Source organism: Sorex fumeus, unplaced genomic scaffold (genome assembly GCF_029834395.1).
Source record: "Sorex fumeus unplaced genomic scaffold, SorFum_2.1 ptg000061l, whole genome shotgun sequence".
Taxonomy (NCBI): domain Eukaryota; kingdom Metazoa; phylum Chordata; class Mammalia; order Eulipotyphla; family Soricidae; genus Sorex; species Sorex fumeus.
In genome coordinates, this window is record NW_026606118.1 from 6,245,831 (window position 1) to 6,272,502 (window position 26,672).

General features: G+C 54.0%; 1 protein-coding gene across 1 annotated transcript in view; it reads right to left on the reverse strand.

Moving 5' to 3' along the window:
• Positions 1–23,831, reverse strand: part of ZDHHC14 (zinc finger DHHC-type palmitoyltransferase 14) — a 193,933-nt gene extending 170,102 nt beyond the window's left edge. The window contains exon 1 of the mRNA XM_056125990.1: positions 23,469–23,831. Coding sequence (XP_055981965.1) covers positions 23,469–23,713 — 245 coding nt within the window. The 5' untranslated portion in view covers positions 23,714–23,831. The remainder of the gene's footprint in view (positions 1–23,468) is intronic.
• Between the last annotated feature and the right edge of the window lie 2,841 nt (positions 23,832–26,672).

Below are 26,672 nucleotides of genomic sequence, written 5' to 3' on the forward strand. Positions count from 1 at the left end.
CTTTGTGGTCCCTGGCGTCTCCTGTGAATTTATTTCTAGAACTTCCTGGGCAAAGAGGACACAGTGAGCTTCGATGCCAACTTGTGGGGAGGTGGGGGGGTTTCTAGCCTAGGCTGGACTGTCCAATACTCAGCCTGGCAATCTGGTGCCTCCGGGCCTAGGCAGTGCCGGGGGATGCCAGGGCCACACCTGGATATGCTGGGGCAATGGTGGAGGGCTTGTGAGCCCTCTGACTGGACGCCCTCCCCGCCCCCCTGGACAATGGTGCTCGGTAGTCCACAGATCACCCGCCCCCCACTGCCCATCACTCTTGCTGGACTCACCAAGGCCACGCTCCAGTCTCTGGCCTCACTAAAACAATCCACAATCCTCCCACGGGCACAATCCCCTTCCATGGCCACAGATAAAGCAGAGTCCTTCCATCACCCAGGATAAACAGCCCCCTTGAATGGCTACAGATACACAGTCTTGTTCCACGGCCACAGATAAACAGTCTCATACCACGGGCTCAGATAAGGCAGCCCCATTCCACAGCACAGACGAGACCACCTGCAAACGGCAGGCCCGAGGCACTTCCTCGTCCCCCGCCACACACACCAGCACCCTGAGAGTCGCCAGGAGGCAGCCCGGGCAGCTGGGCAGTCCTGCTGGCTGTCACCGGCACAGTGACAGTTGGTATTGGTCCAGCAGTCGTCATAGAAACAGGCAGGGGGTGGGGAGGGGGAGGGGGCGGGGTGGGGGCGAACCTGGGAGCCCTGGTGGAGCTGACACTGTGGTGGGATTGGAGTTGAAATATTAGATGCCGAAACCGCAACTCTCAGTGACTTTGGAAATCATCGTCCTTTAATTAAAAAATTAATTGGAAAAGAAAAAATGGAAGTTGTAGAAACAGGAGGGAGAGATCTGAGCATTTGCTTTCCTCTCCTCCTGCCCTTAAGAAGGGCCGCGCCCTTGGTGCCCCCCAGGGACACTCGTGCAGCCGGGCTAGGTGGCATCTCGCCTAAGCTCGTGCACTGCAGGCGCCTCCGTGAATTGCTCCGGGACACTTTCTCCCATGCTCGGCTTTGTCCAGGAGCCTCTTCCTGCAGCACTGATGGCCATGTCAAGGTTTCCCTGTCCCCAAGTCCCCAAAGGCATAAGGCTGGGCTGGGGAGTGGCATCCCACACATGCACTGGCAGGCCTGCCCTATAGCTTCCTCTCAAGGCCCCAGTCTGGACCCCACGTCAGGAACCCGCCTGCACACACCTGGCTGGTCTGCTTCAATCAGATACTGCCCCCCCACCCAGGGAGGAATATGAAAAGGGTGACCCCTCCGAAGGGCCAGGCTTGACAACGGTCCCAAGAGCGATATTCTCCCAGTGAGGAGGGCACAAAGAGGTTTGTCCAGGTTGGGGAGGTGACAGCAGGGACATCACTGGGGAATAATTATCCAGAATCTCAGCTGAACACTCATAAGGCATCATCAGTGATCCAGAATCCTCTGTGGAAAGCCATCTAAGACAATAATGACCCAAAATCCTCCATGGAAACCCATCAAAGGTAATGATGTGCCAGAATCTTCTGTGGAAACCCCATCTAAGATAATAACAACCCTGAATATTCCATGGGAATCCCATTCAAGATAGTAATGACCCAGAATCCTCTGTGGAAACCCCATCTAAAATAGTCATGTTCCAGAAACTTCTATGGCAATGTCATTGAAGATATTAAAGACCCAGAACCCTGAATGGAAACCCATCAAAGAGAATCCTGTTCCAAACTGCAGAGATAGTACAGTGGGTAGGGCACTTGTCTTGCACACGGCAAACCCAGTTTAAATCCCGGGTACCCCATATGGTCACCCCAGGCACTGCCAGTAGGGATCCCTGAGCTCAGACCCAGGAAGTCCTGAGCACTGCCAAAGACAATATAATAGTTCCAGAATCTTTCATGGAAATCCCATCTAAGACATCAATGACCCAGAATCCACGGCAGAAACCCCATCTAAGATAATAATGTTCCAGAAATTTCTATGGACTCTCCATTCAAGATAGTAAAGACCTAGAATCCTCCATGGAAACCCATCAAAGATAATTATGTTTCAAAATCTTTCATGGGAATCTTATCTAAGACAATAATGACCCAGGATCATCTTTGGACAACCCGTTTAAGGTAATAACAACACAGAATCCTTCGTGGAAGTCCATCAAAGATAATAATGACCCAGAATCCCCCATGGAAATCCCATCTAGGACAACAGTGTTCAAGAAACTTCCATGCAAATTCCATTTATGATCTTAAAGACCCAGAACCTCCATGGAAACCATCAATAATGCTCCAGAATCTTCTATGGAAGCCCCATCAAAGACAATAATGGCCCAGAATCCTCTATGGAAATCCCATCTAAGACAACAGTGTTCCAGAATCTTCTATGGAAACCCATCAAAGACAATAATGGCCCAGAATTCTCCATGGATCCCCCCAACAATAAGGACTCACAATCCTCTGAAGACAATAAAGTTTCATAATCTCACGTGGAAGCCCTATCTAAGGCAATGAAGACCTGGCATCCTTCATAAATACCCCATCAAAGACCAGCACGAAGCAGTACCTACTCTCTCCATAACACTGAATTGTTACCAAACCATCACAAAACATCCTTGCTTAGACGTGGCTTCAGGCTCATCTGGTTTCATATGGTTTCATGCAGTCATATACCGACTGGCCCCAGTCAGTATATCTGAGCAACAACTTGGAGCCCCTTTTGACAAACAGAAGCCACCTGACCCAGAAGCCTCCACGGAAACTCCAGCTCAGAATAATCATTTGTGCTTGAGCAGGTCACAACTCAAAGTTCAGTCCCTGACATGAACACATTCTGTGGTCACTTACCCTGCACCTGCACCTTGTCTGAACAGGGACTCGGCGAGAAGCCTAGTCGCACATTCCCGCGTTTCCGGAGAGGACAGAATGTTTTAAAAAAAGCAACAGAATGTTACCGTCTCCCTGGGGAAGGCCTGGCACAGTTTGGGGACAAAATTGTTCTGAGATGGCTTTCTCCGCTCATTAAACATTCCTGGATTCGAGCCCTAAGGAAATATATTCCTGAGCTCCTTTGAATGAGAGAGAGAGAGAGAGAGAGAGAGAGAGAGAGAGAGAGAGAGAGAGAGAGAGAGAGAGGATTCATGAACCGAGAAGCTCATGTTCTCCATACATCCAGGCTAAACACCACTCCCCAATTTTTTCTTTTTGAGGGATGGGGAGAGGCGGGAAGAATGTGGGCCATACCTGGTGAGGCTTTGGGCACTATTCTTGGCTCAATGCCAGATGAGCTGCCCCTTCAGTGTCCAAGAAAACCATCTGGTGCCAGGGATTGAACCCAGGGCTCCAGCATGCGAAACTACACCCAGCCCTTTGGGGCACACCCCCGCCCCCACGCTTTGATTCTCAGTTGTACTTGTCACCGAAGGGGTGCTGGGGTAGTGTGGGGTGCAGTGTGCACACCGTGCGGGGGGAAGGGGCGGAACCGAGGACTTCACACAGGCAAGACGTGACCTCCGGCAGAACCACCCCTGCAGACTCGAGAGCAGGTGAACGCACTCCAGGGGCCGCCTCGGAGGGCTGCCCCCGCGTACCCACCGCCTCTGCCTTTCTCATCTGCTGTCAGTGTTCTGAAGTGTGGGGAGTGCCGAAGGAAATACTCGCCGACTCCAGCCTCTGCGTGGGAAAATCCGTCAATGGCTGAGGAGAGAGAGGAGGAACGAAGCCAGGAGCGAGCACACTTTCACACGCAACCGAAGGCCGTTCTCGCTGCGTTTCTCAAAAGCAAAACTATGCTCCAGTAACAAGAGTATTAAAAGGGCAGCCTCCACCTCCTGACTAGGAGCCGGCAGGGTGAAACGCTCCAGGACCCCTCTCAGGGGTAGAGCCATTCTTCTTCCCATTTTTATTTATATTTGAAGGGCGAAAAAAACCTCCCAGCACAGTGCTCTGGGGCGGAGAGTGCAAAGGGGACCCTGGTCTAGTGTTTTAGCCATCTGCTGGACCCGCACCGCCTTGTCACAAGCCACACTTTTATTTAGTTATTTATCATGTAGGAGTACTGCTATTTATTCAGCCCCTGATTAGCTGATTGAATTGGGCATGAACTCCACCTTACTTTTATTTTCCATAATTTTGTGTATTTATTTTTCTTCTTTATTTATTGAATCACTGTGGGAAAAGTTACAAAGCTTTCAGGTTTAAGTCTCGGTCATACAATGATCGAACACATTTCCCTTCACCAGTGCTCATTTTTCACCCACCAAGAACCCCAATATACTCTCCCCCCACCCCTCCCAATGCCTGTGAGGCAGATGATTTCTACTTAACTCTTCTCTACATTGATTACATTCATTATCTTGACAAAAGAGGCAACATTATTGTTTAGAATACCCCCCCCAACAATCAGAATCGCTGAAAAGGCATTGTGAAATACTTTGTCTTCTATAGCTGGTTATGAGAATCATATAATGTTGTGTGGCCGCTACCGCAGCCGCATGGAGTTTGAATTTCTGCAAAGAGCCAGATAATTACGAGATTGGTTTCTGTGCATCTGGTGTTATGGCTATACCAGAGAGCCGCTCGTGGGGGGCAACTCTTGATCTCGGTAGGGCATGAAGGACGAGTCAGTACCACCCCCCTTCCCATGAGACTGAAGTTGCCCCATCACCGCCGGCTCATACCTGGCTTTCCAATAAGCTCTGAGGTGGCGGCCACCCTGCAGTCACGGGGGAAAAAGGCGGAAGGGAGCAACACCCTTTCCCTCCCGGGGAGGCATGGTGCCATAGTTTAACACATGGTCCATTCGCTTTTCTGCTGCAGGCTGCCGGGCTCTGGACTAAGCCCTTTTGCCTCTAGAGCCATGGCCATGCCAGAGAGCTGCTTGTGGGGGGCAACTCGTGACCTCGGTAGGGCATGACGGACAAGCAGGTACTGCCCCCCTTCCCATGAGACTGCAGTTGCCCAGTCACCACCGGCTCATACCTGACAAGCCTCGCTTTTAAAAGGCAATGGAGGTCTCTGAGAAGCATCTCTCAGACCCTCCACTAAGGCTACTGCCCAAACTGGGGAGTCAGAACAAAACCACGACTATTCAGTAATGTTCCCACGCATGAATCCAAAAGACCAAAATTTGAGAGAAATTTGAGAGCCCCCCCCATCACACACACACACACACACACACACACACACACACACACACACACTCACTACTTCCGGCCGATATCTGTCAGGACAGCGGGCTCTGTGACACATCAGTGCTTGTTTTCTCAGCTGTAAAATGGGCTGAGAAAGGTGCCAGCAAGGCCATCCCACAGGCAGTGTAAGGGTGAAACTGACACCATGACAGGCGGTGGAAATAAGAAAAATCAGGTAGGCCTCAGGTTCAGTTCCTGGAACCGAAACAGACTCCGTTTCCCAGCAGTAAAACAATGCGTAACTAGCCAACCTGAACCCACCTGGGAAAGTTCCTGGACTCTGCGAGTGGGCTCAATTAATCAATTCTCACAATGCCCCAGAAGTTGCTTTTTGTGAACCTAAGAGAACAAGAAGTCTATGGAATCACAAAATTAGTGCTGATACTGGAAATTATTGTTTAATTATTGCCTGACCACTGTTAATCCTAGACACTTGCCAAAACACCTTTGTTTTGGTAACTAAGTAAGACTCTTTTCTAAACAATAAGGCATGTACGGCTTATGTCATCAAACCCTATATAAACCGCTTGCTGCCTGAAGTCAGGGTCACTGTCAAGAGACCACTCTGTGGATGAGATGGCTGACCCCAGTATAAACTGTCCTCCCGTTGTTCATCGATTTGCTCGAGCAGGCCCAGTAACATCTCCATTTTTGAGACTTGTTGTTACTGTGTTTGGCATATGGAAGACGTCACGGGTAGCTTGCCAGGCTTTGCCATGCGGGCGAGATACTCTCAGTAGCTTGCCGGGCTCTCCGAAAGAGGCGGAGGAATTGAACCCAGCTCAGCCGGGCTGGCTGCGTGCAAAGCAAACGCCCTACTGCTGTGTTATCGCTCCAGCCCGACCCCAGTATCACTGTCACTGTCACTGTCCTCCCATTGTTCATCGATTTGCTCAAGTGGGCCCAGTAACGTCTCCATTTTTGAGACTTGTTGTTACTGTATTTAGCATATGGAAGATGTCACAGGTAACTTGCCAGGCTTTGCCCTGTGGGCGAGATACTCTCAGTAGCTCGCTGGGCTCTCCGAGAGGGGCGGAGGAATCGAACTCGGCTCGGCTGGGCTGGCTGCGCACAAGGCAAACGCCCTACCGCTGTGCTATCACTCCAGCCCGATCCCAGTATACCGAAATAAAACTCCTACTGCTTTTGCATTATCAAGTTAGTGTCTCTGTCTGTCTCGCCGCTTGGAAACCCAGAATTCTGAGCTTAACAGCAGCCCAGACGGGCACTGGGCACTCACAGGCCGTGCTGGGGGCAGTTCCAGCCAGGCCGGGGGGCTGGGTGCGGGGTTGGGCACACGTGGGTGCTAGCTGGGCAGACCCCCGGGACGGGGTGGTCTGTCTGGCCGTCGTGGGCAGGTCCCCTTGCCTGGGCGCCTTTCTCTCTCCCAGCCCAGGTGTGATGGTGCCACATTAGCTAATGAGCTCAGGCTTGCTAAACCGAGTTGAGCTAATGAGCTCTGCTGGGCCAAGCGCTTGAAGTGCTGCCTCCTGCCCCCAGCCCAGGCTCTCTGACCCCGGGAATGAGCTTTCCCGTGAAAGTGACGTGACAGGTTCTCTTTGGACGTCTCGCCTTTTCCAGCGCCTAAGAAAGCAGCCACAGTGTGAGGTCTCAGGGGCCAGGGCAGGGAAGAGAGAGCATAGGTTGGGCAAGAGTTGAAAACGGAAGGCTAACCCAAGGCAAGAAACAGCAGTGACGATTCTGATCCTACGAACTCAGTGACTGCGAATCTCACCACATCGTCACCATGGCCCGTCACCCACCCACCCGAATCTCATGCCAAAAGGGACTAAGCAAGAACACTGTATTGAAATTCCTTTTCCTCTCAGGGCCGGGGGTGGACACACAGGGCTGGAGCACTTGCTTCGCACGCGAGACCCAGGGTCAGTCCCCAGGACCACACAGCTGTCACCTGAGCACAGTGGACAATTTCACCACAGGCATTGTCCCAAATGGAGGTAAGGAACCTCCGTCCCCCACCCCCCACCCCGCGGAAGTGCTTGGTAGGGATGCTATATGCATTTTCCAGTTTATGGTAGGACCCTTGTCACACCCCAAGTGTTGAGGAGAAAGGATTGTTCTCATGGCACAATGCAACCCTCCAGACCAGAAAGGCAGATACCTCCCCAGAGCAAAAGCATTATCTTCAAATGCAGGGTAATACCATGCACGCTCATCCCTCTCCCAAGGAAAGTGTTATGCTTTAAAACCAGAATCATCAGGGCCGGGAAGATGCTCAAAGGGCCAGAACATGTATTTGCACGGAGGAACCCTGAGCTCAATCCCTGGGACACCAGATTCCCTGAGCACCACAGTTATGCCGCATCCTCCTCAAAAGAAAAAAAAAAACACAGAAATTTTCCAAAGGACTTGACTTTGAGACAAATTTCCTCGACAGTTCTGAGGCTCAAGACCCTCTTCTCATGACCCGTGTTACCTTCCTTAGTTCAGAAGGAAGAATTACATGACATTTCAACACCCACCTGGATTCATCCAGATACAGAACTGATCCAGCCAAAAAGATGACAAAAGTGGACTGGAGCAACAGTACAGGAGGGAGGGTGCTTGCATTGCACGTGGCCAACCCGGGTTCAACCCCCAGTACTACATGGGGTCCCTGAAGCAATGCCAGGAGTGATCCCTGAGCATGGAGTAAGCCCTGAGAACCATCCGGTGTGACCCAAAGTGGGGGGGGGGGGAGTGGGGGACAGGGAGAACTAAAATAAAAAGATTCCCATTGATAGTTAGCAAAGTTCTAGAAAATTCCAAGAGAGTGACTATGGATGGTTTTTCCCAACTGGTCAGAGCTGGGCTACAGGAGGGGCAGCTCTAGAAGTGGAAAAGGCAAGGGAGGGTCCTCCTGGGAAGGTCCACTAGGGAAGAAGGCAGACCCCCCCCACACACACACACGCAAACACACACACACACACACACACAAGCCTGAGTAGATCCAGGAAGAACTAGGTCCAACACGGACCCCACAGAACTCACAGTGATGCTCTCTTGTTAAGTCACAATATGGTCATGAGCCACAAGAACCCGTGACATGGGGGTACAAGACAGTGGGGACCCAGGGGAGCAAGCCGGGTGCCCCCTTTCATCCTCTTCCTTATACCGCACCAGGCCCTGAGAACCATCAGCTGTGACCCACTCGGGGCGGCAGGAATGTGCCCACATGGCGTCCTAAAACCCACAATGTCAGTCCCTCTCGAGAGATGCGGAGGATGTGGAAATTAGGTCTGGGGGTGGCGCTTTCCTGAGAGACCATGCTGGTCCTGCCCCCTCGGGGAGCGAGGGCCTATGCGTGCGCCTCTGATTCGTGGCCACGTCACCTGCTCGGGGGAGGGAAAAACAGATTGGCTCCGTTTCCCAGCCGCTTACACGCCACACTTCCGACTCTGGCTGGCTCCGAAGTACTGAGGCGCAGGACAAGACTGTTTCTGCCAACGCCACGTTATTCCTTACTACTTCGGCTTGACAGTCTCCGTAAGGTGGATATGTCCCGCCATTCCTGGTGAGGCATGCAAGGCTGGGGCACAGCAACCTCAAGGCCAACAACCATCTCCTGAGCAGGGAGGCACCCCCTGATCGAGCGCGGGGGTCACTCTGGGACCTCAGAGAGGAGCAGGGAAAACCCAGCGCAAGTGACCAAACGCGAGATTACAGACGTGCAGCCTTCTTCCCCTGGCTAGAGACAACACACAACGGATCACACACCACTGAGGAAGAGAGCTTCGCTGTGGCTAGGATGTTTTCAAAAATCCTCCATCTGCCTGCAAGTATGTGTGTGTGTGGGAAATTTCCCCAGAACAGTTCCAGTCAAGAAAATAAATGGCATCAACGCTGCAGCCCTGAGGCCCTCCAGGAGAGGGTCAGGGGAAGGGACCGTTGACCTGGATGGCCGAGTCTGGGCAGTGAGGCGGCCGAGGACACCTGGAGCCCGGGGGTCACAGGCAAGCAGGGAGCAGAGGAAGGCCCAGGCACTGCCGTGACCCCTGAGAAGAGACCATCCGGGCCCCATCACTGCCCAGGGGGACACCCAGGCTCCGACCCCATCACTGCCCGGGGGGTACTATCCTGGCTCTGACCCCATCACTGTCCAGGGAGGACCATCTGGGATCCAACCCGATCATTGCCTAGGGGACCATCCAGGCTCTGACCCCATCACTGTTCAGAGGGACATCCAGGCGCTGACCCCTTCACTGCCCAGGGGAGTATCCAGGCACTGACCCCATCACACAGCAGAGTGTGAGAGAGGGCCCCCCCCCCCCAATGCCTGCCCCAGGGCCTGCCGCCACTGACAAGCCCAGTGGGGTGACACGCCCGACACTGTGCCACAGAGCACTCCCAGAGGCAGGGCCTCCCGATAGCGCCTACTCCACGGGACGGCAGAAGCGCCCACCCCAGGGGTGCCCCGGGTGGCTGTAGGCGAGTCACCAGGACAGCCAGCACAGCACCAAGAGGACCTGGGGATGGAGGTCGGTGTGGAGTCCAGCATGATGTGACAGAGCCCGGACCACTGGACTCAAACTGCCTCCCAGCCGGACCCCAGGGCCAGGGCAGGGGTCTCCCAGGCACTGTCCTGGCTGGCCTCCGAGCCCCGAAGCCCTCCTCTCCCTCGCAGGAGGCCTTGCAGTGGAAGTGGACAGCGAGAACCGGTATCCCTGAGCACCCCCTGAGTGGAAACTCCTGCGACTTCAGTTACAAGGCTGCCGTGGGGCAGGGAGCACAGTGAGTCCATCATTTGGGCGTTTCCGGAAGCGTGTTCCCGGGACCGTGGCCGTCCTCCAATTAAGCTCTGCAGGGGCTGGGCTGAGGCTCTGGCCTTGCACGTGGCCGACGCTGGTTCCATCCCCAGCATCCTCTAATCTTCCCCCAGCACTGCCTGAAGCGATCCTCGAGCACTGAGCCAGAAGTCAGCCCCGAGCATCTCCAAATGTGGCCCCAAATGCCTCTCTACCCCACCCCCCAAAAAACGCTTCCCAAGCAAGCGCCCCAAACACTGGTTTGTTGCTGGAAGCACTGATCAGCCCAGCAGGAACTGCTCACGTCGGCTCTGTGCACGGGAGCACCACAGCCGATGTGAGGAGCGGGAGGAGGGGGAGACCCAAACTTAGGGGGCGGGGAGCATGGAATCACAGGAGGACTTTCGGTCACCCACTGGCCTCCGGGCCATGAAGGCCACACGGCAGAGAGGAAGGCGCTGGGGACAGGACCGTGCCCACCCCTCCGTCTCGGGTCTCACGCTGCAGCCTCGGGGACTGAGGGACGCTTGATCCCGCCCTAGAGACGGCACCGCGCCACTTCCTGCTCTCTGCTCCCCAGCACAGAAGAACATTCTTCGGGGGAGAAGACAGACGCCCCGTGCTCTCAGGGGAACAGCCTCCGAGACCGAGTGTCTGGAAGCCCCGGCCAGGATGAGCGTGCAGACACAGAGGGAACTGGGGAGGGGAGGATGGCGGCTGGCAGGGGTGAGATGTGGGGGGTGGGGGGGGGGGGTTCCTGCAGGAGATTCCTCAGCACCCCAAGTCTGGCACATGGGGCTTCTCCCGCATATCTGATGGGCACTAACTGAAAGACCATCGGGCAAGGTGAGGTGCCAGTCCAGAGGGCCAGGCTTGGAGTGGGAACAAGGGGGTGGTAAGATGACCGTGAGGTGGGGAGAGGCAGGCAGTGACAGGGCCCACGTGACACAGGGGGACAGACTGGAATCCAGTGGAGGGAAGGCCATCACCTAAGCAGAGGGCCCACCTTGGGACCCCCACCTTCTTCGTGGCTGAACAAAGAGGCAGGGGTGGGAGAGGTGGGGGTGTCGGGAGGGACATTGGTGGTGGAGAACGGGCACCAGGGGGACGGACACTCGAACATTGTATGACTGAAATGTAATTGCGAAAGTTTGTAAGTCTGTAAAAAAAATTTTTTTTAAAAATTAAAAATTGGGAAATCAAATTCAGAAATGCATAAAAATATAATAATTATTAAGAGATTTACCTTAATTCAATAATGAATCAAAATCCAAAACTCAAGTTTTGTAATTAATCATATAAACAGATTAAATAAATGTATTCATAAAATGGCTGGAGCGATAGCACAGCGGGTAGGGTGTTTGCCTTGCACATGACCGACCCGGGTTCGATTTCTCCTTCCCTCTCAGAGAGCCTGGCAAGCTACCAAGAGTATCCCGCCCACACGGCAGAGCCTGGCAAGCTCCCCGTGGCGTATTTGATATGCCGAAAACAGTAACAAGTCTCACAATGGAGACATTACTGGTGCCTGCTTGAGCAAATCGATGAACAACAGGAGAGCAGTGCTACAGTGCTATTTATTCATTAAAAAAAAAAAAGTGCCCCTGATTACCCCCGGGCTACCTGCCCCCTGGAGCAAACATCACCCACCCACTTTGGGGAAGGGTGTCCTAGACTATCAAAGGACTGCAAATAAAGCCACAGTGGAGAGACAGCGGGGCCAGAGTTGGAGGAAGGACACAGATGTCCAGGAATTTCATTCTTCCAACTGCTCAGAGGCACAGTACTCGCGGTGGGGAGGGGGCACTTCTCTCACGGAGTCAGGGCCCCACATGCAAACGACGATAAGCAAATAAGGCCCCTGTATTTGCAAGAAGCCCCTGCAACACGCATGGGACAGCCGACTCCTGCAAAGGGGGCCTGATAAGAGTATCACAAGGCAAACACGCCCGCCCAGCACCGTTGGTGCCGCCCTCACTATCAGCGCCCGGCTCCTCAGTCGCCTGCCTGGCCATGGGCATGGCTCGCTCCGAAAGAAGACGGGTCCCTACAACTGGAACCAAATCTGTCCCAAATCCTGAGAACGGGGAAGTCGGCTGGACAGCCAGCTCCCAGGGGATGGCAAAAATAGGTCTGCATTAGGGGAGTGTGACTTCTCAGGGCCCGAGGGGACACACACACACACACACACACACACACACACACACACTCCTACTCTCACATAAACAGAGGGGCGCTCACTCAGAGGACACGCACACACTTCTCATAGACGCACGCACATACACACTCACTCTCACACTCACATAAACACACACTCACACACACACGCACGCACACACACACATGCACTATCACACACACTCCTAACACACACAAACAGAGGGGCACTCACTCAGGGGACACACATACTCCTCATAGACTCACACACACAAACATACACAGTCACTCACACACTCACATAAACACGCACACTCACACCCACACACACTCACACTCACATAAACACACACCACTCACAACCCCTTGCAAGGCAAGCGAGGCCTTAGCAGCCGTGTACCAACCTGGCCCCTTGCAAACCTCACCCTCACTGGGCCAGCTACTGCAAAGATGAGTTGGCAGCTCTGATTTGTTACTCTGATTAATGACAAATTGTCGTGTCTGAGCCGGGCCAGTGCCTCTGGGTCTGGCTGTCGGAGTCACTGCCAGGACACACTTTCTCAGGGGGAGGCCATGCCGGGTAGTGCCAGACCCACGTAAGCGTGTGCCCCAGACCTTTGAGCCTTCTCTCCGCCCCGAGAAGAAACCGAAACTGAGGAGAGACAGTCCACATGGTCGGCTCCCAGAAACGGCGGTAAGCGCCAGGAGTCCGTGAGAGTCCGGTGAAGCTGCAACAGGGCAGGTAGAAATAAGCCGAAACACTTACACTCACTGCTCACGTGCCCTCAGCACGAAGGGACCTGAGAAACAGCATCAGGTGTATAACCTTCCGGGGGCCTGGAGTCATAGTACATCGGGGAGGGCGTTCACCTGGCACCCGGCCCACCCCAGTTCAATCCCCGGCACCCCTTATGGTCCCCCGAGCACCATCAGGAGTAATTCCTGCATGCAGAGCCAGGAGTGACCCCTGAGCATCTCCGGGTGTGACCCAAAAGGCCAATAAATAAAAACTCTGGAATAGAGTCCTGCCTGGGAGCCCCCAGCCACAGACATCAGTAAGAATCGTGCGGAGTCAAGGATGACATAAACACCGGCGCCCGTTTTCAACCACAAGTGAGTCTGAAGAGGGGCCCTGGCATCCCGCACACACCTGAACAGCCCGTGCCAGAGAGAGAAGAGCTGACGGCCAGCTGGGAGAAGAAACGGCCAGAAGCAGCTCACCCAGAGACGATGCCAATGTCTGTCGGAGGCAAGGAACTCCCAGGAACCTCAAAAGACAGACTGATGGGCTGGAGCGATGGACAATGGCAGGGCACGTGCCTCGCACAGAGCTGACCTGGGTTTGTTCCTTTGCTGCTTCTGGGAGCACTACCAGGAGTGTTCCCTGAGCACAGAGCCAAAGCTTTGAGCATCACCAGCTATGGCCCCTCAAAAGAACCCAGTAGAAAATACAGACATAAACAAAGACAATTTCAGCAGAGCGGAAACTATTTTTAATTATATTTCTAAATCTATGTAAGTTTAAGTGGTCCTTAGCATGGCTGTGGCTGGATTGTGGAGGTTTTTGGCTCAAGTCCATTTTCCACACGCTCGGACAAGCCTCATGCATGAACAAACCAATAGAGAAACCCAGGTATGCAGGACCCGTGGCTGGGATCTCTAAGCCTGCTCGGATCGGGACTGGGCCTCCTCCACCCAGATCCTCCATTTTCCAGTAGCTTGGCAGTCACACCCACAAACTGTCCCCACCGCCATGTAATCTCATCAATGGCCAAGCGGGTGGAGTGATAGCACAGCGGGTAGGGCGTTCGCCTTACACGCGGCCAACATGACCCGAGTTCGATTCCTCCGCCCCTCTCGGAGAGCCCGGCAAGCTGCCGAGAGTATTCGATATGCCAGACACAGTAACAACAAAGTCTCCAATGGAAACGTTACTGGGCCCGCTCGAGCAAATCGACGATCAACGGGAGGGCCAAGATCCAGAGACTATAAAACAAAGCTCCCGGAAGAGAGCAATACAGTGTTTCCTGGAGGGCGAGGCCTCGCCTCTTATGACCTCTTACGACCTCTTATAGTCTAGCCCACTGATGGACCTAAAGCAGCCCACATGCGTTTGGTTTTAACATACTTGCTTGTATTCTCCGTCCCTCTCAGAGAGCCCAGTAAGCTACCAAGAGTATCCCACCCACATGGCAGAGCGTGATGTATTCAGTATACCAAAATCAGTAACAATAATGGGCCTCATTCCCCCACTCTGAAAGAACCTCCAATAATGGAAAAGACGAGTAAGAAGAGGCTGTTAAAATCTCAGGGCTGGGACAAATAAGATGTTACTGGCACCCGCTCGAGTAAATTGATGAACAACTGGATGATGGTGATACAGTGATGGAAGTTTAAACAATTAAAGGTGGCTCTCTAAAGATAAAACGTGGCAGGAGAAATAACTTGGCAACTTCAGACAGTCCGATCGGAATTATTCCAACTGAAACACAAAGGAGAAAAGAACAAACACAGAAACAAAAGAGAATAAAAGCAGAAAGGCATCATATAGAAGGAAAAGGGAATAGGTTATTAAAGTAAGAGTGAGTGGGAACAACAGAAATCATGAATGAATAATTTCCAAATCTGTTAAGATTTATGAATCCACCGATCCAAGAAGTCTCTGCAAACTCATATCAGGATAAATATCAAGAAAATCACACTTCAGCCCATCGGGATTCTGACACTAAAAAACAAAAAGAATGAGAAAAACCAGCGAGAAAATTCAGCCAATCTGTAGAGAGGAAAACATTCAAAACACAAGCTTACTTCTCAGCCAAAGTCAGAGACCAGAAAACTGTGGGTCTTCAAAGTATGATGGGGGTGGGGGGAGGGAAAAAGTCAAACTCGACCTCTATATCCAGTGAATAGATCCCCTCAAAACACGAAGGCCAGTGTGGGGAGACCACTCAAAGGGCTGGGGTCCTGGCTCTATCCCCTAGCATGGCATGGTCCATGAGCATCACTAGGTGTGGTCCAAAAACAACCTTAAGAGGTTCCGTCCCCAGCAGCCCTACATAAAATGCAGAGAGGGACACTGGGGAACTAGAGACCTACACGGCTGAGTCTGACCCCAGCATCACCCCACATGCTGCTTTGGCCCACAACACTGTCGTCTAGACACACTGTGTCCCTGGGGCCACAACACGCAGTTTCTGGAGCATCCAGGGCAGCTGAGAGTGTAGGTCCCCGTCGTCACAACGACACCCACAACAAAGAGAAGGGGAGGGCATAGAGACATTTTTTTAACATGAACAGAATCTGGAGGCCACACCCAGCAAGGCTCAGAGCTCACTCTAGGTATGCGCTCAGGGGTCACTCCCGGCAGGGATGGTGGGGGGGACCATACACAGCGCTGGGGATCAAGCCAGGGTCAGCAGCCTGCGAGGAAAGCAACTAACCCCTGGACTAATCTTGCCACCCCATAAATGTCTTGACTGTACACCTGGTATACACATTTCCTTTAAATGCCACTGACCGAAGCAATAATATCACTGGCTTGAGAGCACTCATAGAAAATATACAAGAAGAATACAAAGGGTAAGAGAATTAAGGAGAATTAAAAGATTAAGGATAGCTCACGTTATTTACGAGTACAATTTTATATTTGTAGACTTTAAAGGGAAAAGATGCATAGTCTAATCTCTTAAGAAACTTTTTTTAATCATGATCACGATCATCCTGTTGTTCGTCGATTGCCTCAAGCAGGCACCAGTAACGTCTCCTTCGTGCTAGTCCTGAGATTTTTTTAAAAAGTGCCATAGTCAAGGCTCTTTCAGGATTAGGAGAATGAGACCCATCATTGTCACTGGTATTTGGCATATTGGGTATGCCACGGGGAGTTTGCCAGACTCTGCCAAACTTTTTTTAATAGAAACAGTAAAAATTTTTAAGGACATAAACTGGAATAAACCTGAAAATATGCAGGGCCAGAGAGACAGTACAGCAGGTAGGGTCGTTGCCTTGCACGTGACCAACCTAGGTTCAATCCCCAGTATCCTATTGGTCCCCTGAGTCTGCCAGGAGTGATCCCTGAGCACTGAGCCAGGAGTCAGCCTAGAGCAACACTGGGTATGACCCTGAAACAAAATGAAGACGACAAAAATACTAAGAATATCCAATTCCTTTAAAGGAAGGCAAGAAATTATAAAAGAGAAACCAAACACATATGCAGCAAAGAAAAAGCAAAGACCAAGATGATACACTTTTTATTAAGGTGATAAACTTAAAACCTCAAATATTGGACAAATGACAAAATGTGAATATGGACCATTATCTCCACGCTACATTTCCTGAGACTGACACACACAGTTTCAGAGGCCGTCTCGATGTGCTTTTTCTTTAGAATTACGTGAGGGAATCATGGCTTTTGTGGGGCGTGCTGCCTGCAACCAACCATTCAATGGTTCAGGGAGGGTGGGGACAAGGGTTTTGCAGAAAAGGTTTCTTTCTACTTATTTTTAGATTAGAACATCTTATTGTTCTTATAGTTCTTTCTAAACAGAAAAACAAGGCAGACAAAAACCACCTCTTACGTGGAAATGCATCCTTGCAAGAAGGGAAGAGAGGGTGTTAATACCATGTCAGGTGGGGCAGGACCAAGCAGAACCAGGCGTGGGCCCAGGAACAGCGGGTGGTGGACCCTGAACCCTCTAGGGTGTCATCCCAAACAGAGGGAAAAAGCACTGGTGTTGGGGTCGTCCAGAGCCGGGTGGAGCTTTCCTGCTCTCTCTAGTATTTTACATCAGAACCTGGATATCTGTTATATTTAATCCTCTGTATCGGTCAGATATTTCCCCTCCTTATTTATTTTTCCCAAGGAAAAGATGGAGGACACAAGACCAGACCATTGATAAGCGTCTGTGTGAACTGAGACTTACACTTAGTGAAGAGCCTAAACAGAAGCCGTGATGTCCCCATCACTTACCTGAACCAGTGGACGTTTATTAGCTCCACGGCCTTGGAGAGACTAATTATAAGTGTCCATGCACTGCTGTGGGTCTTTTTTTTTCCCCCTTTTCCTAACAACCTCAACTACTAAAGAATGAACACACTGCCTTGAAACCCTTAATTAAGTTATCTGGCTAAGACATAATAAGTCGTCCATGAATAAATCATGTGTAACAGGGCATTGCAAAAGAAAAATCTCCAGGTTAGACACTGAGAGCCCACGGAACAACTGACTGTCACTACCCTATTATAGAAACCGGCAGCTTTTCATTTCCCATGATTTGGTATCACTTTTTTTCTTTTTTTGGCTATTACTTTTTTGGGTACCACTTTTCCAATTTACTATTGCTGAGATATAGGAGGGTCAAGAGTATCCTCAAAACACATATTGGGGACCAGGGAGACAGTCTGTACATGAAAGGTACCAGGCCAGGCACACGTGAGGCCTCCACCCTAACTGCTGTGCTAACTCCCGGCCTCTCCGCAGAGATCTTAAACAGAAAATACAGTTTTTAGTCCAGTGACCTGGGATAATTTTTTTTTAATTTTTAAAAACCCATTCTTGTATATGTTATTAAGGCTCCCGGCTTTACCACGCCCAAAAATGGACACATCAGGAAGTTCTGTTTCAGAGTGTTTTGATATCACTATTATTTCATTAAACACATCTTTGCTGAGGGCCCCTGACAACAGGTACTATTTCAGGTCTGGACACACATAGCAGTTAACAAAACACAGTCCCTGCCCTCCTGGAAATGACCTGTGCTGTCCACAACGGTGAACGACGGGTCAGTGCTCAGGGCTGTGCTAGGCTTAAAAGCCACCCACAGTCCCTGCCAGGCCAGGGTACCTGGAGTCACAGGGGAACGTCCTTGCGCCGCTGTCCTGCTGATGCAGAAAGTCAAGCCGGGTTGGGAATCCTGGTAGTCCTTCCCTGTGGTCTACTCTTACCCTGCGGGGCTCTCCTGGGGCCAGTCTGGCCAGCTCGGGGTCAGAAGAAGCGGGGCCACTTTCCAGCTCTGTTCCGGGAGGGAGGACATGAGGCAGCGCTGAGAGGACTGCCAAGGAGAGATCGGGTCCTTCTGTGTTCCAAGGGCAGAATCTCCAACGACATCACAAAGGCTGGTCCGTCTGCCCAGAGAAATCCTAACTGGACATCACACTTTTGTTCACAGTGGGCAGCCTTTTGTTCCACCTTCCAGACAAACAGTACCCCACGTCCACTGACTATGGGCAATTTCAGAGGGGATCAACCAAAGAAAGATGCTAGAGGAAGAGGAGGGGAAACTGAGGGAGGACGAGAAGGAAGGAAGGACGGCAGAGGGGAGGGAGAGAGGACACGCAGCATCTTTATAGTCATCCAGGACCATCTGTGATGAGAAATTTAAGAGTGTTCCCACGTTCTCAAGTGCTCCAAGTGTCCATGGCGACAGTACAGAACTGGGGGACGGTCAGGCCCAGCCCTCCTCTCCACCTCCCCCCCGCCCCCGCCCAGTTCCATCCTGCCCTGGCAGGAGACTCTGGGTCGTCTGCATTTCAGGACCGAAGACTGTCTTTCTAGAACTCCAACTCAAACGCCAGCCCAACGCGTGCGTGCGTGCATGCCAAAGGAGAACTCCAGGTAACCCTCACCGGTGTACGCCACCTGCAACTCTTTAAGTAATAAAAAATAACTTCTGTGTGTTCAGTTTTTGTTTTGTAAAGATGGAAACCTTGAATCATTGTTACCAGAAGACTGACCCCAGGAAAATGACGTGGCTTACCCAAACCTTCATTTGTGAAACTTCCCCTAGGGAAGTTTCAAGTTTAAATTTCCTATAAACTTCCCTATAGGGGAGCATCTCCTCCAAAAGAAGGCAAGAAATCACAGAAGAGAAAAACAAAGATGCTTGAAGCTAATCAAAAGCAAAGACCAAGATGATGTGCTTTTGGGGAAGGTGATAAAACCCCAAATTTTGGGCGAATGACAACATGTGAATATGGATCTCTGTCTCCAGGCTACAGTTCTCAGACTGACACACACAGTTTTAGAGTTGTTCTCAATGTGCTTTTTCTTTAGAATTACGTGCGGGAATCGTGACCTTGTGGGGCATGCTGCCTGCATCCAACCTTTCGATGGTTCCGGAAGGAGGGGAGAGGGGTTCTACAGAAGAGGCAAAACAATGAAACACGGAGAGCAGAGTTGGGGTGCAGAGGGTGGGCAGAGCGCGGCCACCACATGTCCGGGAAATGCTGTCCGCGTGCAGGGGGAGGCTGGTCAGTCAGAGAGGCCAAGAGATCGGCCCCACCCGGCGGCAAGAGGCCCGCCAGCTGCCGCCAGCTGCTCCCGAGAGCGCTCTCGCCTGTCTCTGCAGATGTGGGATCGGGACTCTCCAAAAATGGAAATGAAATCCAGACCCGCTTTCGGCCGGTCTCACGCATGCTGTCCTTGGGGTCTAGAGGAGGCCTGTCCATGACTGTCCCCACCTGACCCGGACTCTGAAGGGACCCCAGGCAGCCACTCTGAGGTCTTTCGCGGGGATTCCCATGAGGATCTCAGGAAGTTCTGGGGTCCCCATCGGCCAATAGGACCTTGAGTCCAATGCAAGGGACCAAGGATGCGGTGCTGCTCAGGTCCTGCAGTTCTGGGGTTACCGGGACACCAGGACAGTACCTGGCAATGCTCCGGACACCAACTGGTACTGGAAATCGAACCCTGGCTGCGCGCATGCCAGGCTTCCATCCTAACCACTGTACTAACTCCTGGCCCCTTCCACAGAGGTCTTTAAATGCACAGTTCTTTAATAAAGGTCTTTAATGCATACATTTTTACTTTTTTTTTTAGCTCAAAGATACTATTGCTGTCACACTCACGTGCCCCCTCCTTCGAAGATCCTTGGGAAAGGGTAATGGGGTCCTGGTTGGGGGGGGAGGGTTACTGCCTCTAAGATTTGCTCTCAGAACATCAGCTGTTCTATTGAACATTTGCATGACCCAGACACTGTCCTGAGTTTATCTTCACACCTGTATAGGTAGCTGTTATTAATTCCGATTTACAGAATGGGAAACTGAGGCTTGGGTAAGCCCCATCATTTTCTCAGGATCAATTTTCCGGTAAGAATCTTGGGCCTCATCCTTCCCAAATCCAGGGTGGGGGAGAGAGCACAGGGTACAAGGCGCATGCCTAGTTCCATCCCAGAAACCACATGTTCTCCTGAGCACTGCCAGGGGTCACTCTGAGCACAGAGCCAGGAATAGCCCCTGAGCACGGCAAGGTCTGGCCCCAAACCTCCCTCCAAAAACAAAACCAACAAACCAAATTCTGGCCTGGAACTTCTATTCTGGACTTGGAGAAGCAGCACTTGCCCTGGGTCAGAAAGGGCTGTGGCCAAAGGCCACTAATTAGGGATCTCAGAGGATGCTTTAGCCCTGCCAAGCCCCCATCACTCCCCCTTCGATGTGGGAGGAAATTCCCTCCCAGCCTCTGCTGCTTCCCATGAGTCCTTTTCCCTTGGACCAACTTCCCCATCCATCTGTCGGAGGGCGGGCAGGACAGGGAGGCAGCGTTGGGGGAAGGTGTAAAGTGGGGTTTGAGGGCGTTTCATTCAAAGATTAGAAGCTCTATATTTTCTTTCCCAATGCTGAGTTTGCCTTGGTGATTCTGTGCGGGAGACACAGACGCTAATGTTTGATGGTGAAGTCTTCTAGACGAGAAATGCATCAAACGGGCAGCCCCGTTTCTGGTGCTCGGAACCTACAGCAAGGGTAGAGAGGAATGCCAACTGCCAACAGAGAGAACTCCGTTCTTAACCTGTTGGAATTCCCTTTCTTAAAAGTGCGACAAATTGATTCTCTGGGTCTCTATTAAATTAGTCTGATCAAAGTTACCTTATTTCCCAAAGTCATCTAATTTCATTAGCGAGGACCAAGAACCTAAAAAGCAAGATGGTGGCAAATATTCTTCGCCAAACGTCACAGGCTGTCGTGACTAGTCACACAACGCTATGGCTCAGTGAAGGATCATGCTTTGAATGAACCTATTTTTTTCTTTTTCTTTTGGTGGCGTGGGCACCTCACTCCTGGCTCTGCACTCAGGAGTCACTCCTGAAGGGACTCTGGGGACAACTGAGCAATCTGGAGATTGCACCCACTCGGTCGTATGCAAGACAAGTGAACTGTCCAACAGTCTGGGGAAAGCAGTGCCCAGCAGGCCAGTGATCTCTCCCAGAACACCAGCACACATGGTTTTCCCTACAGCAGGCAGCCAGTGTGGCACAGACGCACACCCAGAAATAGAGCCCTAGCAGCCCACTCTCGCGGAGTACGGCAACTCTTGGAAGCAGCCGCAAGAACTGAAAATGAGTTGATGACGTTTTATTACAAAGCACTGCATGAAGGAAGGAAGATGATCAGGGTGAGCCGGGGGCCGGAGGGTGTGGCAGACTAACCCGGGATGACTCCGAGTCACACAGCTGAGGGAACCCTCATCATCTTACATGCAACACTCCACAACCTGATGTATAGGCTGTGCCCCTGTCCCCCACTCTCAACACAGCTGACAAGAGCAAGAATGGGATCCCAGGAGTCAGCCGTGAGCGGCGCCAAGTGCGCCCCGAGGCCCCCAGAAAACGGGAGAGAAAAATAAAGAGTGAGACCCGCTTGAAACTTTTCCAACGTTCCGAACACAGGGCTGCCCTCTCCCCGGAGGCCCTGCTGTCAGCAGCGCCACCGAGCAAGGGAGGACACTTCTGTTCAGCCACATAGATTTTCAGGAACTTCCCATGACTCAGGACCCAAACCTACCACCAACCACAGGCCCCTTGCTCGGGTCCCCAGGCCCGTGGCGAAAGCCTGGTTCTGGGTAAGGACCACCACTCTGTCACCGTGACACCTTCCTCACCTTTTACCTCCCATGCCCAGACGCCCACACAGAACGTGCCTGGCCTCAGGCCTGCCAGAGTCCAAGCAGGAGAGGGCTGGCAAGTTCACTGCCAGAAGGAACGGAAGTGGCCTTTGCTGGAACTGTGTGCGAGAGAGAATGGAGCTTGGCGCTCACCGGTTCTCCTCCCTCATCTCTCTGTCATTCCTGCCTAAACCGTGATGCCCGTCCCCATACAAACCATTTCCCTTCCAGGCACACTGTCGTGGCCTATTCATTCTTATCGGACATAAAATAAACAGACATGCAAGACTCGAGTTAACTTTATCCCACAGACATAGACGGAGCCTGCGAGCGGGTTGTGCCCCAGGTGATCAGGAGATGGGGGTGTAACAAATCCCCTATAAATATACTGCTTTTGTTCCTTTTCATCTGGGGGGGAAGGCAGCTACAAGTTTCATTGAGCACCAGGCCCCAGGGATTATATAAGAAGCTGCGAGGACACTCTGGGTCCAGTAATATCCGCTGGATGCGATTTCACGTTGATCTAATGCTATCGATAACTAAGAGCATTCATTAGCTGGCAGGAGGACGGCCGCTCCCTGCCAACTTGATTTTCCTGAAAATGGCCAAGACGCACCTGCACTTTCTCCATCAAAGCCCTGCGGCCCCAGGGACTTGCTTCTGGAAGTAGATGCCCCCGCAGTTCCTGGGCTGGCCCTAAGATCTCTCTCTCTCTCTTTCTCCTGCTCCTGGAGGCAGTGGGGGGTGTGGGAAGTGCCCCAGGGTGGAACCTTTGTTAGGGAAACTTTTGAAAAAGTGAAGCATTCAGAGACGTCCTGGTACATCAGAAGTGGCCGATCAAGAGTGAAGATCTAAAGAACATGGAAAGCTGAATTCCTCCCTTGGCACCGCATGGGGTGGGGGTGGGAGGGCTTACGTGCCCTTCCTTTGAAAGCCCAAGCCCGATTCCCTTGATTCCAGCGAGGTAGCTAACGCATCAAGCTTGGCCAAGGCAGCCAACAGGCGGGCGGTCCCTGATGCTTTGGGAGCTGGACGCCAGGTGGGTCCTCCTCCTCCTCCTCCTCCTCCTCCTCCTCCACCTCCTCCTCCACCTCCACCTTTTCCATCTCCTCCTCCTCCTCCTCCTCCTCCTCCTCCTCCTCCTCCTCCTCCCGCATCTGCTCCCGCCCCCTCGTCCTAGCTGGCCAGCCCCCAAACTCAGCGGGGGCCAGCGCCAAGTGACTTGCCAGGGGCCAGCACACTTGACAAGTGTCCCCACTCGCCGAGCATCGCCTTCCTCCCGAGGGGTGGGGGGTGGGGGTGGGGGGCCGGACCCAGAACAGCGTCCCGGGCGCGCGCGAGGAGCGGGGAGCGGGGAGGGGGGACCCCGCCAGAGAGAGGGCTCGCGGGTCAGGTCTTACATAAGCACGTGCCGCCCCGCGTGGGCTTGCAGGGGGCCGGCGGAGGCGCGGGGGGTCGCCGCCGCGGGCGCCACTTACTCGAAGGCGAAGAAGAGCCCGCTGGTGACGAGGATGAGCACGAGCGTCAGGTAGAAGACGCCCGTCTGCCGGGCCATCATGATGCGCCCGTTGCAGAAGAACTTGTTCCTCCCGGGGAAGACCTCCCATTTCCTCCGGGCCGCGGTCCTCTTCTTCTGGCGGGGCGACTCCATGGGGGAGGAGCTGTGCGTGCTGATCTGACTGTACTCGCAGTCCTGCAGGGGCCCGCCGCCGCTCTGAGGCATGGGCGCGCGCCGCCGGCGGGGGGCAAGCGCCCCCGCCCACAACTTTGCCCGGGGGAGCCCCCCGGGCTCACGCTCCGGGGCCGCCGGCTGTCATCGCCGGTGGGGTGGGGAGGGGGGAAGGGTCGCTCGATCGCTCGCTCGCTCGCTCGCGGTCCAGTCCCGGTGGGGCCGGCCAGGAGGAGGGTCCCCGCGCGTCCGCCACGCGCGCACGGCCGCGCCCTGGCCCCGGCGCGCCTCCAGCCGAGCCCCGAGCGCCGCGCCCCGAGGGGACACGCGGCGGCGGCGCCCCGGGAGCGCCCCGGCCGGCTCGGTTCCGAGCCTTCCTGCGCGGGGCGGCCGATCGTCCCCCGGAGAGAGCGAGCGGTGGCAACTGGGAGGCGGCTCGCGGCCCCGGCAACCCCTCCCAGGGGTGGGGACACCCGGCACGTTATTCGGTCGCGCGCGGCGGGCCGAGCGCCGCGGACACTTGTTTGCCAGCCGCTGGCGGCAGCGGGGCCGCCTCCCGCTCCCGGCCCGGTGGGCGGCGGCCCGCGCTCGCCCGCGGCCCCTCCTCCGGCCCCTCCTCCCCGCCCGGTCCCCGCGCCGAGCGCTCCCGGCCGGGCTCGGCCCCTCCTCCCCGCCGGGTCCGCGCGCCGTGCGCTCCCGGCCGGGCTCCAACCCCTCTTCCCCGCCCGGTCCCCGCGCCGAGCGCTCCCGGCCGGCCGGGCTCGGCCCCTCTTCCCGCCCGGTCCCCGCGCTGAGCGTTCCCCGCCGGGCTCCGACCCCTCCTCCCGCCCGGTCCCCGCGCCGTGCGCTCCCGGCCGGGCTCCGACCTCTCCTCCCCGCCGGGTCCCCGCGCCGTGCGCTCCCGGCCGCGCTCGGCTCGCCGCGCCTCCCCGGGCAGTTCCGGCGGCTGCTCGCAGGCCCCGGGACACGCACGCTCGCGGCCACTCCCGGCCCGTCCTGGTCACGGCGGGGGGACCGGCGGGAACCCGTGCCCTGGAGATCCGACCTCCCCGGCCTGACCCGGTCCTTCCTCCCGTCCCCGGGCCCCGGGTGCGGTGCAGGAGCTGGGGGGGTGCACACGGGAATGGACTGATGTCTGCGAGTGGGGTGCGGTGGGGTGGCCCGGCGACAGCAGGGACCGGGATGGCACGCGGCGGCTGCAGAGGGTTAGAGGGGGGATCTGGGGGGCAGGGTCCCCTCCCGAGACCCGGACCCTCGGCGGCCCCCTCCGCGCCCCGCTTTTGCACTTCTCCAGCACGGGCGCTCGCACTCTGCTCGCTTTATTCCTCTCCGAGTCCCTCCGAGCGCCCCCGCGGCCGCCAGGGGACCGTCGCCCCGGCTCTCCCGCCCCTGCCCCGGCCGGCCCGCCCGAGCGCTCGCCGTGCCCTCCACCACCCCGCAGGCTTCCTGGGCTTGGCCCCCGGGTCAGAGCCCCGCGGGGTGGGCGCCCCCCGGGAGGGCGGGGGCAGCCGGCAATCGGGCGGGGACGAGCCCGCGTTTCTTTCACGGCCCCCTGGGATATGTAGTTCTGCCTCTCGCCGTCCCACTCGGAGAGGAGTCGCTGCGCGGGGTCGTAGAAACTACAATTCCCGACATGCCTGGCGGCGAGGGCGGGCGGGGCGCGGGGCGGGGCGTTGTGGTGCGGGGCGGGGGGGTGGGGGAGATCGGAACTAACAAAGGGAAGGGTGTGGAGCGAGGTCGGCTGGGCGCCCGCAGCCCTGCACCTTGCACGCATTCCCAAAGAGGTCTCCGCGGCAAACTCCCCCGAGGCCCCGTTGGGTGCACTTTAGAGACCGTTCTGCAGTGTGGGGTTCCTCGCGGGAGAACTCAGAGCTGCGGGGAGTCGCCCGGGTGAGCAGTGTCGAAGAGAGATACTTGATCCCCGGGAGAAAAAAATAACAATTGGCATGTGCTGCCTGAAAGGCAGAGTGGTAGGGTGCACGCTTAGGCGATGACGTGGAATTATAAGGAGTTGTACGTAAAGATGGAATTGGCTAAAGTTCATTCCAAACGAGAACATTTTTGAACATTTGTTCTGATTGTAGAAAATCATACAATCAGAATAATGTAAGACCCTCTGCATCCTGTTACGGGGGACCGGTGGCTGCAACCCCTTTGAGAAACCAGCTGACAAGACACGCCCAGTAAATGACCTCCCGAGCGCTGTCCTTTGGTTCAGGAGGTGAACAGGAGGGCAATCTTGCCAATGGCAAGTGCCATTTCTCTGCCTGAGAAACTAGATAAATTTCCAAGACTCTCATTCTGTTCTCGATTCCATTTGTATTGTGCTTTTTAAGAGTTTCTCTCTGCTAGACGTCCATAGAAAGTATTCACATGCGCTTGACAGTGCTCAGCCTATCCACCACCACCACCCAAAAAACACAGAAACATGAATGGGGATTTGCTGCTACTGGGCAGTATGTCAACATTAGTTATCCATTATTGCCCAGTGACTTCAAGCGACATAGACATCAATTCTCCCACTTCCCTGATTTTGGTGGCCCTACCCCCAGGGTTCTCACTCAGGGTCACTTCTATCAGGACAGCATGACTCCATTTTTATCTGGGGACTGGACACAGGAACCCGGTCTCCAGTCCCTCCTGCTGCTAGCTTTGTGTTTTGTCTTCTGTTTTGATTTTGCAGCTTTGGGGTTGAGGACCCTGATTTTATTTCCCTTCATCTATTTACTTCCTTGGGGGCCTACCATGTGATGCTCAGGGGGCCCTATTCTTGGTGGTACTGAGCTAGGTAGACCAGTGAATTCAGTGCCAGGCGCGAGGATACATGGCCAACCCCAGATATTAGCTCCCCATCTAAAAACTACTCTGCAAGCTCTGTTCATTCATTCATTCGTTTCACGGTGATTTAGGGCACTCACTTGTGCAAAGGACTGTTTAAGCAGCAAGGGTATGCAAAAATCCAAGTAGAAATTTCTCTTACAGGGAAGGAGGACAGAGAAGGAGAGAGGAAAGC